The sequence below is a fragment of the Esox lucius genome, chromosome 8 (genome assembly GCF_011004845.1).
Source record: "Esox lucius isolate fEsoLuc1 chromosome 8, fEsoLuc1.pri, whole genome shotgun sequence".
NCBI lineage: Eukaryota > Metazoa > Chordata > Actinopteri > Esociformes > Esocidae > Esox > Esox lucius.
The window spans coordinates 24,613,359-24,627,306 of record NC_047576.1 but is presented as its reverse complement, the minus strand read 5'-3'; the positions used below and the strand labels follow the sequence as shown (position 1 = coordinate 24,627,306).

General features: G+C 43.9%; 1 protein-coding gene across 24 annotated transcripts in view; it reads right to left on the bottom strand.

Moving 5' to 3' along the window:
* The window catches only part of ptprfa (protein tyrosine phosphatase receptor type Fa), a 244,802-nt gene that overhangs the window by 127,954 nt on the left and 102,900 nt on the right, over positions 1 to 13,948 (bottom strand). For all 24 annotated transcript variants that reach the window (XM_020049027.2, XM_020049034.2, XM_020049036.2 and 21 more), the window contains exons 3-4: positions 9,691 to 9,836; positions 7,876 to 8,017 (exon numbers count right to left, since the gene is read on the bottom strand). In XM_020049027.2, coding sequence (XP_019904586.2) covers positions 7,876 to 8,017; positions 9,691 to 9,836 — 288 coding nt within the window. The remainder of the gene's footprint in view (positions 1 to 7,875; positions 8,018 to 9,690; positions 9,837 to 13,948) is intronic.

Genomic DNA, 13,948 nt, shown 5'->3' with positions numbered 1-13,948 from the left:
CAGTTGAAATTGAAAAGAATGCCACTATAATATGTCATGTAAATTCTGCAATGTTAATTCAATATGTGCCCTTGATAAACAACTAGTAGAGATCTGTGCTCTAAATTCTGCTCTAAAACTGCTCACTTGCAAATTCCGATTTTTTGGATGATCTTACGTGAGTCCAACAGTGTCTTAAAGACTTGGTTCATTCATTTGCATAGTCTTATACTGGTCACATATTTAGGTTTATATGATATAACACATGGGACATTAGTGAACTGCTGTGTGTGTGTGTGTGTGTATGTGTGTGTGTTGGCGTGTGATGGAGAGGATAACTCCAGCATGCTGGTTTGGCTTGGTTTCCTCTCTGGTGTCTGTTTAAGCATGCAGATGAAGCGATCGGTGAGGTCCTGGGTGCTAAGCTAGCGTGTAACAGTAGACGCCCTCACCCTCCTCCAGCATTACTGTGTTGATGTTGTGGGCCTACAGTGGAGAGATCAGGTCAATACACAAGCACACACCTTCCCTGGCTGCACCTCCCTTATCTCTCTCTCTCTCTCTCTGGCTCTCTCTTTCTCTCTATCTATCCAGCAGGTGTGCTGGTTCCTGCATGCCCTTCTCATCCCCCCCCTCCTTATCTCCCTCTCACATCCATCTCTCCCTGGCTCACTACACCCTCGCTCCATGTGAAAACCAGCCCCGTTTTCCAGCTCCAGGAAAAAGCGGGTGCGTCTTGGAAAATCCAAAACACCACCAGCTAGAAATCTGACGAAAGGCCCAGCACTGTGCCAGGCATTACGGCTTATTTTAGCACGGTATCGTTGCTAGAGTAATAAGAGCCAAGCTATCTAGATGGTCCCAACAACTGCCACATTGTCTCTTCGGCATTATGCTCTGAGTACAGGACAGAATCGGAGAGTGCAGGTCGTTAACCACAGCCATGTTAAATATTCCTTCACTTCATTCACAGCCTGACAAATCGCTTCACTCCATTAAAAGAATTCACGTTATAGGAGCAATCCAATCGTAGTGATCATGAAAAATGCTGGGTGTAATTTAGGTCCGCATAGAGTGCTACTTCACCAGGGCCCGTCGTGGACCCGCCCAGAGGCTGTGTGCTACGTAGGACATAGGGTGTCATTTGAGGCACAGGCCTTGTCTGTCATCGTGACAGCCACTGCAGCTGAGACAAACCACATGATTTGCTGGGGGATCGTAAACTCTCTGGCATACTGTGGCAGGGAGTGACGTGACTGTTAAATACTGCTCATCATTCATATTTAATTATGCTGTAGTCATTTGTTACCACTGGCGCTACACCGTCCCGGAGACCCTCCCATGCCATATCCTCTGTCACCTCCTCTATCACCTCCTCCGCTCTAGTCCTCCATCCCTCCTCCCTCCAATCCACAGACTGGGCATGTCTCCAGAAGATGGAGAATGCAGATAGAAGACAGAGTGAAGATGACAGAGGTAATTTTGGATCAGTCCCCAGCCATATGGGCAAGGGACAGACCCCTGGGTGTCGCTTCATGAATAATATAGATCATACCTGCATCCCAAACACTCCTCCTCAGCATAGTGTACCATAAAGGGCAAAACCCAGAAGAAGAATAGACATTATACCAACACATACAAAGAATCATCAACAGGCAATCACTGGGCATGGGTTGGTTTAGCATCTCATTTGAGTGATCTATGAACTGGGTAAGTGATTACAATTAAAACCCCATGGCAGAATATGTCTCTACAGCCAACACTGTTCAAAAATAAACCTACAGCAAGAAAGGATATGTATTATACTAAGAACCCATGACATTTACGAAAATGCAGGAGATTCGAACTACACAATTGCAGGAGACCCACATTTTAAATATTTCAGTACTTATTTAATGTTTGGTTAATAAGTTGAGGAAATAGTGTTTCAAAGTAGAAATAATGTAATACCTTTAAAGATAAAATGAATGTGGTCATTGTGAATGCTAGCCAGTCTCTCTAAGTGCAGTAAGTGTTAGATTTAGCCTATAACTCTGCAGCAGGACTTTACCGGTGTAGTCAGGCTGGGAGAAGCCCCCTATAAACCGCTTCATTCCTCATTCTACACAGATTTCACTGCCAGAACCAGGAACCATTTAATAGGAACCAATCCAGCCTGGACTTGAAACGACATGCTTGGATTATGAGACTGACACCAAATTTGAACAGACTGTTAACAGTAAACCCAGACATGGTTCATCCTGTGGACAGCTTGTTTGTAGAACTTTGTAGAAAAGCCTTTACATGCCAAATGACCAACACACATGGAAAGCACGGTACAAAATTGAGCTACATCTGTAAATGTTTTCGGCCAGAACGACTTGATCCTTGCTTGGCATAATCGGACATGGGTCGGAGGAAAGACATCAGCATTAGGCAGGGAGGGAGTCCACCCTGCCCTGTTGAGTCAACTCTCTCAGGACCACCAGATAGGCACGGGTACCGGGGGTGAGTCTGTATGGACTTCAAATGAATGCTTGGGACGGACATTGGAATCAGATCCACCATGGAGCTCCTGACCCACGGAGCGCAGTGATATCATGGCTTCATTATATGGTGATGTGATGCACGGGGTCCATCCGTTGTGAATGGCAGTGTGGCGCGAGGACAGCCACAGCTACAGCATCCCACACACGAGTGTGTTTCCTCTCTGTCTGTTTCTCCCTCGCCGCCATACCTTCTTAGTCTTAATGATCTCTCTCTGTTCCTCACTGTCTCTCCCTCAGGCTTCCTTCCAGTGTTCACTTCGTGACTAATGCCTTTCTCTTCTTACCCACAGCGCCTGGCTGTACGCACTGACTCTCTCCTCTCATTGACTCTCCCTGCTCTCCTCCCGTTTCTCCTCGCTCTCTGTTTTTATCTCTCTCTCTTCTTGCCGCTCCCTCTGCTGTCTCTTCACCTTTCAGGCTTTCCCTCATTCATTACTTTCCATTTCTCTCACTTCCCTTTTTTGAATTCGCTTCTATTCGCATGAAAACATTACTTCATCAGTCTGTGGAGAGAGGAGGAAGAGACTGTGAAGGCTTTCTAGGTCTTTGACACACACACTCTCACTCTCTCTCTCTCTCCCTCTCTTTCTATCTGGCTGTCTGTTATGAAATGTTTAAGCCTCAGGACTACCTTCTCTCTTCCTGCTGTTTTGTAATGAGGGAGACGTGATCCATTTCTCTTTTCCTCTCACATTCGGCACTCCTTGTCCGTCTCTCTTTTCCTCTCACCTTCGGCGCTCCTCTTATACCTCTCTCTTCCTCACATTCGGCGCACCTCCGGCATCTCTCTTTTCCTCACATTCATCTCTCCTCCGCCATCTCTCTTTTACTCACATCCATCTCTCCTCTCCATCTCCATTTCTCATTCGGTCTCCTCGCCTCCTGCATCTCTTTTCCTCTCCTCCCACATTTCTCATCACTCTCCTCCATCTCCACTTCTCCACTCCTTGTCACAGCTCAACCTCAGGTAACAAACATGAATTCTGTCTAAAACATCACTGCTTTCTTTCCCATATGCCTCTGATCCTGACGTACGGTAAGGTGCACTGGAGCAATCATCCTACTATCTTTCTTTCACATATTTGAAGGCTGTCTTGTAAAGTGCTCAATTGCTGCATCAACCGTCGTCCTACATTGAGGTTTACAAGCGTTTGAACTGTCACACATGGAGTTGTTTTGGCTCTGTGCACCAAACCCTTTTGGATATTAAATTACACAATTAATATGAGGTTAGAGTGATTTAGCTCTGGAAAGTCTCAAAATAAAAATATAAATAATACATTTAACATTTTTTATTCATATATCTCTAGCGTTTTAAGTCACACTGCCGTTAGTCCTTGAGTTTTCCAAAATAAGGACTAGTTATTTTCCAGGGACACAAAGATATGACATATTGTGTATATTTGGATTTCTATAGAATAATAAAGACAAGATTCAAGACAAGACAAGTTTTCTAAAACATTGCAAAAATGAATCTCAAAATAAAATCTGAGAATAACCGCATTGGCAGTTCAACCAGAGCATATTACAGCAACAAAAAGACCAACAGAAAGATTAAACAGTAACACAAAGTAACCAAATTTGCATTAAATTACACAAATTAAAGCTGGTAGTCTGCTTTTTGCCAGACCGCTTAAGTGGAGCTGGCCAAGAAGAGCGAGTGACTGATTGACCGACTACTGAAATAGCTTTGGCAGTGTAAAGCTCATCTTCAATCTCGCTAGCAATTGCTCAATTCTTATGACAATTCCAAGTAGTAAGTTAATAGACACTAGTAAGCCTAGTACTGGCTAATAAGCTGTTAAAACCGGCAAAGGCCAGTTAATAGATTCCATTTGTGGTGGAGGTGAACTTAAAAAATGCTAGTCAGTTTAACACAATCCTTAATGGTGTCTAGCGAAATATTCAAATTTGGCGTGATGTTAATGTGTGACATGATGATCTAATGTCGAGACACTATACCCACAAAATTAAAGCTCTGTGGTGAAGTGGTTAACGACACAGCCTCTCACATGAGAGACCCTGGTTCAAATCCATTGAGGGCAACAACATTATTACAAATCGTGGGCTGGCTGAACTAGGCTTGCCTGGTTCCATTTCTGGTTAACATCATAGTTATTATACAATTAAAATCCAAAGTGCACTAGTATAGAGCCAGAAGCGCAACATGGTCACTGTCCAAATACTATTGACCGACACTGTATGCAATTATAGTAGCCCACCAGTTTAAGTATGGAGGACAGATTGGAATGGCCGTAAGTCTTAACATGCTGCCATGTCCTTTAGATCAGACCGATGTTAACTCAATGCCAGTCTGGAAGCTATCTTAAAAAAAGGCACGTGATATTTAAAAAACAAAATATGTAATAATTGTATTTGTCACCAAGCTGCCCAAGAACCTTCTCTAAATCTACAGGTTAAACTCTGTAATCTGACAGCACATATTCAGTGGCAGAACAGTCAGAACCAGACAGAACCAGACAGAACCAGATGGAAATCCCTACATAGTGAAGAACTTCTGTGCCCTATGAACCCTGGTCAGTAATGCTCTATGTAGCTGAACAGGGTGCAGTTGGATAAGCAGATTAAGGCTGATCAGAGACCAGTCAATTACATGCTGCCAAGCCCCCCTACCCGAATCCATCTCTCAGTCTCTCTGTCCGCAGGCATTCTGCATACATCTACATCAGACTGATTTTAATCCACCATTAATCTGATCCTAGATCAGCCGATACCGATACCGGGTAAAGCCAATTACCTCACTGCCCGGCCGCTCCACTAACCAGACCTTCGGTAGTTCTGAAAATTAATCCCAAATGGCACCCTATTCTGATTCAAAGCATGGCACTACTTAGCAAACCGGGCCTTGTTTGGGACGCAGGCTGAAGCGTTGAAGTCTTGGGTGTATTGCGCGACAGCCCCCAGCTATTTTTACTGAGCAAGCCAGAAAGGGAGCCTGCAGGCCTGAAGGTATCTACAACATCGGCTCCTAGTCCAGGTAATGTGTTCCTAGGTGATTTGGTATAACCCTACCAGCCGGATAAAATTTTGCGTAAATATTTCTCGATCAATTTGAGTGTGGATAAAATAATTGCTGTTGGACATAATCTTTAATCTTCCCACTGGCAGGAGATTTAAAAAAAAGCATTTCACACAGACCCACCTACAGTAGCTTTCAACTTGAGAACAAAATCAATTTGCAGCGGATAGATTGTAGATTCATGGTCGGCAAGCGTAATCAAATAGAGATGTCAAGACACATTTTGGGCACTAATCAGAACAACTAACAGCTACAGGCAAATCACAAAATGACGCCTCGTTTGTACTTCTTCAACCATGCAACAGACTAGCTAAAAGAGGCCCTAATATAACATAAAACATCCTCTCCATCTTGACACAGCTAGGCTGGTCCTCTGTGATCACTGGCAGACCTCCAGACATGGCTGGAATCTGGACCAACATATTTGACCAAAGTATTTGATACACTGCCGATTTTGCAGGTTTTCCCACATACAAAGCATGTAGATGTCTGTAATTCTTATCATAGGTACTCTTCAACTGTGAGTGACGGAATCTAAAACAAAAATCCAGAAAATCACATTGTATGATTTTTAAGTAATTAATTTGCATTTTATTGCATGACATAAGTATTTGATACATCAGAAAAGCAGAACTTAATATTTGGTACAGAAACCTTTGTTTGCAATTACAGAGATAATAAGTTTCCTGTAGTTCTTGACCAGGTTTGCACACACTGCAGCAGGGATTTTGGCCCACAACTCCAAACAGACCTTCTCTAGATCCTTCAGGTTTCGGGGCTGTCGCTGGGCAATACAGACTTTCAGCTCCCTCCAAATATTTTCTATTGGGTTCAGGTCTGGAGACTGGCTAGGCCACTCCAAGACCTTGAGATGCTTCGACCTGGCTGTGTGTTTCAGGTCGTTGTCATGCTGGAAGACCCAGCCACGACCCATCTTCAATGCTCTTACTGAGGGAAGGAGGTTGTTGGCCAAGATCTCGCGATACATGGTCCCATCCATGCTCCCCTCAATACGGTGCAGTCGTCTTTTCCCCTTTGCAGAAAAGCATACCCAAAAAATGATGTTTCCACATCCATGCTTCACGGTTGGGATGGTCTTCTTGGGGTTGTACTCATCCTTCTTTCTTCCTCCAAACACGGCGAGTGGAGTTTAAACCAAAAATCTCCATTTGTGTCTCATCAGACCACATGACCTTCTCCCATTCCACCTCTGGATCGTCCAGATGGTCATTGGCAAACTTCAGACGGGCCTGGATATGCGCTGGCTTGAGCAGGGGGACCTTGCGTGCGCTGCAGGATTTTAATCCATGACGGCGTAGTGTGTTACTTTTGAGACTGTGGTCCCAGCTCTCTTCAGGTCATTGACCAGGTCCTGCCGTGTAGTTCTTAGCTGATCCCTCACCTTCCTCATGATCATTCATGCCCCACGAGGAAGAGATCTTGCATGGAGCCCCAGACCGAGGGAGATTGACCGTCATCTTGAACTTCTTCCATTTTCTAATAATTGCACCAACAGTTGTTGCCTTCTCACCAAGCTGCTTGCCTTGTCCTTTAGCCCATCCCAGCCTTGTGCAGGTCGACAATTTTATCCCTGATATCCTAACACAGCTCTCTGGTCTTGGCCATTGTGGAGAGGTTGGAGTCTGTTTGATTGAGTGTGTGGACAGGTGTCTTTTATACAGGTAATGAGTTCAAACAGGTGCAGTTAATACAGGTAATGAGTGTAAAACAGGAGGGCTTCTTAAAGAAAAACTAACAGGTCTGTGAGAGCCGGAATTCTTACTGGATGGTAGGTGATCAAATACTTATGTCATGCAATAAAATGCAAATTAATTATTTAAAAATCATACAATGTGATTTTCTGGATTTTTGTTTTAGATTCCGTCTCTCACAGTTGAAGTGTACCTATGATAAAAATGACAGACCTCTACATGCTTTGTAAGTAGGAAAACCTGTATAATCTGCAGTGTATCAAATACTTGTTCTCCCCACTGTATGTGGACGAGCAACGCCGATCAAGACGGAGAAACCCACTGTGGCTGAATACGTGACGAGGGAATGATTAGACAGAGGGACAGGAAAATGGTTTCTGCGTGTCTGTATGTGTCTGTGTTTCTGGGTGTGGCTGTGTGGGCTTCTGTCCTACTTCAAACATTCACTGGACTTTGTGTGAGTATGTGTGTGTGGTTTTGTGTGTGTGTGTGTGTTCATATTCCACTCCCGCTGGGTCACCTTTGAAGTGTGTGTGTGTGTGGCATGCTAGTGTGTATGGGCATGCTTGCGTGAGTATGTGAGCGAGAGAAAGGAAGGGATTGATGTAGATCCTACCTTCCAGCACGGTGAGTTTGGCGCTGGTGTTGATCTCTCCCGCACTGTTGGTGGCGGTGCACTCATAGATGGCCTCGTCCCGGTGGGTCCGAAGGGGCTGGATACGCAGCACAGAACCTGAGCCGTCATCGAACTCTATCACCTGGGGGATAAGCAGCATGGTCGTCATATAACTGAGATCCGAACTGATTCAAAGTGTCGTGGAAGACCAGGCGTTCCTTTGATCGCTGTTTCGCGGACACGTCCCGGTGCAGCAGGGCACTGTCGGAGCAGCAGCGGTTGACCCCGGGGAACAGACCTGGTTTGATCACTGACAGGGGGACTAATTCAGGGCCATAGGACCTGCTGCTTTTCATTTAGCTAGGAAGGACCGAGGATGTGGACTGTTAACATGGGTAGGCTGCAAATGTAGCAGGTAGACAACGGAGCCGAACCTGACTTTCGAAGCTCACTCAGCAAAGCCAGCTTTAAGAAAGACTTCTAACCATGGTATGGCTGTGGTTACGGCCGTATAGGTAGTTTGCCATTATACCACCGTCCAATCGGAGATAAGTCAGTTGTATGTGACGATCAGGCTGAGTGGGCAGCAGGTATTTCAGACATTTTGGAAGCAAATCTTTAGAATGCAAAGGATCAGAGGTCAGGGGTCAGTGGAGAGGGGCTCCTAAAATTCCTTCTGCTGCGATTGGAAGTGGCTGACCCAAACATCCACATGACAGGAAGAGAACATTCATGAACATTATTTACTCTAATGACTGAGTATTTATCAGTGGAACATGGGTTCACGCAGTATCTGAAATCTTTCCTTCAATCTGAGCATTCACAAGAGCCTCCCATGTAAGTGTCAGATGGACTGGGTTGACAATTAAAGGGTCCACTTGTTTGGTCCCATTGCGCCAGAAAAGCTCAATCATTGCACAGCTAATGAATACAATATATTTCTAATGCTATTTAAATCCAGGTCTACAGTGGATTCCTCTTCTGTCTCCCCCTGGGCTCACTGCTCGTCCAAACCTTGGCACAGACTGCACACAGAGCCAGGCTCATTTTTGAGTGCAGTGCAGACAGGTGGAAGATATTTCCTATTAATCACGTCAATGTGAGCTAAGCGTCTGCATCTGTGGAGGGAACCATGTTGAGACCGGCTCATTTAAAATCATTTTTACTAGCTGGCAGCTAATGGGCCTCCCTGCTGCTACTGCTGCTTTCAACGTATGCCTTTCTGTTGGTTTCCTACCTGGTCTGTCTGCCTGCCTGTCTGCCTGTCTGTCTGTTTCCTACCTGGTCTGTCTGTCTGCCAGCCTGCCTGCATGTCTGTTTCCTACCTGGTCTGTCTGTCTGCCAGCCGGACTGCCTGTCTGCATATCTGTCTGTCTGTTTCCTACCTGGTCTGTCTGTCTGCCAGCCGAACTGCCTGCATGTCTGCCTGTCTGTTTCCTACCTGGCCTGTCTGGCTGCTAGCTGGACTGCCTGTCTGCCTGCATGTTTGTGTGTCTGTCTCCCACCTGGTCTGTCTGTCTGTCTGCCAGCCTGCCTGCATGTCTGTCTGTCTGCTTGTTCTGTCTATCTGAACCAAACAATGTATAATTTCTGTTCTAGCACAGCTTGGTTGTGACAAAATAAATAAAAACATGCATGGTTTCCTTTGTTAGCAGTTTATAATTGAAATAAGGTTTGTGGTATTTGGCCAACACAACACGACTAAAGTAGACTATACCACATCTTCTCAGACTTCATCGCTAAAAGAAACCACAGGTTTCAGACAATAAGCACAATGGATCCAACTGACCAGGTTTATTATTCTATAGGACATACCTCAAAACGCTGAGAGCTGACCTTCTTGCCTTTCTTCATCCATGTGATGCGTGGCTTGGGTTCGCCCACCGCCTGGCAAACAAAGGAAGCCACGCCTCCCGAGATACCTGTCTGGTCATCTGGAGATTTGATGAAGCTGGGCATGCCTGGATAAGAGGAAGAGAAAACACTTATTTAGAAAAGAAGATTATTTTATTGTTCATCAAGTCTTATTTTATCAGCGGTTGCAGTAATCCCATAATCCTGGGCAGGTAGTTGGTCAAGACACCAAAGTAGAAAAAGAGCCAGACAGGCAAGGAAAGAGAAAACAATAACAACTCTCTGGACAGGTTACATGTGGGCATCGATTGTAGGGCTCTCAAAGGTTGTCTATCAGGTCCTGTTCATTCAGCAACAACAGGAAGTGCGTTCTGAAACACTGCCACTTCACTGCCTCAAGCCAAACCAATTTAAAAATGCCAGCAAGCCAAATGGTCCAGGACCACTGTTGTGATTCTCCCTCTCAGTTGTCATCCAAAACTGTCAGTTAGTTAAATAAATCTGATATATTAGGAGAAAACACATGGAATTATTCACTTTGGTCCTGTGCATCACCTTAAGGGTCAACGGGTCTCTGACAAGCTTCCAAAGTTAGGGGTCCACTACGTATAGTACAGTATAGAAGTTATATAGGGAACACAACGTACTGAAGGATGCAGTCTTTAAGCCTTGTCTTAGAGCAAGGGGTTTCTGACGGAACACAATTAACTTGGATGACACACTGTCAAGGCACCATGGCAACCTATCGCCCCCCCCCAAGTCTATTGCTCTGAGTTATATTATTATTTTAGAGGAATATTGATGAGACAGAGGTGTAATTAAATATTCCACTGAACTTGTCAGAGGTGTCAAGCACTAACGCTGTAGGCTAACCCGCACATATTTGTTTTACTATATTACTTATTATTACTATATTAGTGGGGACCAGCCCAAGAAATCCAATTTAAAAACAATCCCACACCCCCACCCTTAACATTAAACCTATCTCTAACCCTAACCCCCCCACTTCACATTAACCCCGACCCTAAACATTAAACCTAACTCTAACCCCAACACTTAGCATTAACCCTAACTCTAACCCTAACCCCAACCCTTAACATTAACCCTAACTCTAAACCTAACCCCAACCCTTAACATTAACCCTAACTATAACCCTAACCCCAACCCTTAACATTAACCCTAACTCTAAACCTAACCCCAACCCTTAACATTAACCCTGACTCTAAACCTAACCCCACCCTTAACATTAGCCCTAACTCTAAACTTAACCCCAACCCTTAACATTAACCCCTAACTCTAAACCTAACCCCAACCCTTAACATTAACCCTAACTCTAAACCTAACCCCAACTCTTAACATTAACCCTAACTCTAACCCTAACCCCAACCCTTAACATTAACCCTAACTCTAAACCTAACCCCAACCCTTAACATTAACCCTAACTCTAACCCTAACCCCAACCCTTAACATTAACCCCAACCCCAATTGTAATTTTTACTCTAAGCCCTAAATTGAAAGACTAAAATAGCCTTTATCTTAATGGGGGTTGATAAAAGGTCCCTGTGAGGTAGTCAGTGTGTCTTTGTTCAGGTGCACTACAACATGTAGGGAATATGGAGAATAATTGGCAAACATCTTGAGATGATGTCATGATCTGAGCAGGCTCCTGTTCCTGCATGCAGCATTCCTCTCCGATGTCGGCAGACAGTCCACCCCCCAAGATGTTCTAGATGTGGTCAGACAGTCCACCCCCCAAAATGTTCTAGATGTGGGCACATAGTCCACCCCCCCACAATGTTCTAGATGTGGGCACACAATCCTCCCCCAAAGATGCTCTAGATTTGGGCACACAGTCCACCCCCAAAGATGCTCTAGATGTGGGCACACAGTCCACCCCCAAAGATGCTCTAGATGTGGGCACACAGTCCACCCCCAAAGATGCTCTAGATGTGGGCACACAGTCCACCCCCTATGATGTTCTAGATGGACCCAATTAGCCACCCAGAGACATATACAGTGGCAGGTAGACAAACCTAATCGCATGTACGCTTGCATGTGTAACAGAATTGGAAAATAAATATTTTCACCTACAGTTTCAACAATATGATTCGTGGACGATCTGCTTTACTGGGACCATAAGAAGGACATGGGTTGCCTGTAACATTTTAAAACATTTGGCTGTGATGGATGAATGAATAATGAGCTAACCACTGACATCAAACATTAAATTGCTGGTTTGTGCATGAAGTTTATGTCTTAAGTGTCTTTTTGGGAATTTCCTAATAAATGTTGGTGTGATGAAATTACAATTCCAAACCAGAACAAGGCCCCTTTCTATTTGAACTCAATTACTGTCCTTTTGAGACTCAAGATGGTATATACTGGTGTATAGATTGGAACTAGAATCTATACACCAACACTGCTATAATACAGTTAAGACAAATTGATTACAAAGTGAAATGCAGCAAATTTTGCCAGTTGGCTCAGTGGGAATACAGGTCAGTGGATGTGGTCCTCATGTAGGGCTATGCTGTAGCACCACTCGGAAAACTGCGGATCACATACCATGAGAAAGCTTTTGCTCTCCTCTCTTCCTCCTTCTACTTCTTTCTCTCTGCACCTTTTCTCTTTCTGCATCTACAGTACCCTCTGTGAGTATTGGGACAGTAAAATTGCAATTCTTGCTGTATACTCAAGGCATCTGAAAAACGTAAGCAAGCAAATGTAAGAAGTATAAAAGCTATTAAGTCGGTATTTAGTTGCAAATCCCTCGAATGCAAAAACAGCAGTGAGTCTATGACCTGTTGACATCATCAAACTTTTGATATCATCCTTTGAGGTCTTATGCCAAGACATTACTGCAGCCATTTTGAGCTGTTGCTTGTTTTGGGGAGTTTCTGTGTGCAGTCTCCTCTTCAGCAACTGATATGCATGCTCAGTCACATTTAGGTGGGGAGATTGACTTGATCAAACTAAAACCTTCCACATCTTCCCCTTTGAGGAACTCCTTGGTGGATGTGGCAGTGTGTTTTGGGTCAGTGTCTGGTCGCATTGTGAAGCGCTGCCCAATGAGTCTGGTGGCATTTTCGTGTACATTTGTATCCCAGATGCTGTACACTTCTGAATTAATTCTGCTGCTTCCTTCATTTGTTAAAGATGGGTTTGCCTGTTCCAGAGGAAACCATGCATACCCACCCTGCTTCACAGATGAGGTGGTATGCTTTGGATCATCCACACTTCTGCCTTCCTATCACTTTGATAAACAATCCCCTTTGTCTCATTTGTCCACAAAACTCTGTTTAAAAACGATACTGGCTGATCTCTGGTCTTTCTGTTTTTGGTGCTGATCAGGGGTTTACATCCTGCAGTGTACCTTAAATTCTGCTGCCGAAGTCTTCTGCTTCTGTACCTTTGTCTCATGTTGATATTTTAATAGTACTTCTATATCCCTCGATTGTACAGCAACAATAGCAATTTTGACTGCACTCTCTCTTATGGAGGCCACTGTATCTCCTCTCCTATCTATCTCTGCTATTTTTCTCTCTTTACATCTCTCTTTACATTTCCTCTGTCTTGACTGCTCTTTCAATTTCCCTACTTGTCTTTCCCTGTTTTCTTTCTATTTCCCTACTTATCTTTTCCTGCTTTAACTCTACTTTTATATACATTTTCATTTTCGAATTAGAGGGATTAATTTTAATGTGAAACTGTTGTCTTCCAATGCAAGTGGAAAAAAAGAACATAATAAAAACAGGGTAAACAGAAATAACATTAGTAAATTAAAAATTATGGCTAAACATTATAAACACATGCAAAAAAGGATGAATCCGTTTAAATGTTATTACAGTCTATGCACAGTGTTGTTAAAATGTGCAAGTAGCTACAAGAGAGAATTGACAAGGGAAAATAAATAGACATGAATATGCGTTAGGTTCACGATGCAGTTTGTGCTCCACTGGTTGCTCCTTCCTCATGGCAGTGGGTCTTGCAACTTGCTGCTGTAATTGCACATTTAGGTATTTTGCCTCACAGATAGCGGCTTATCAATGTTTGATTTGATTTTCAGCTTTTTCTGGGTTTGCATGATCTGAGAGAAATAAAATCCTCTAATCTGGTCATGCATTTGGCCGGAGGTTCAGAAGCACAGCTCTGTTTGTACATCCAGTATTTAAAGCGGAATGACAGATATTTTGTGATAGCATGTCATGTGATGGTGTGA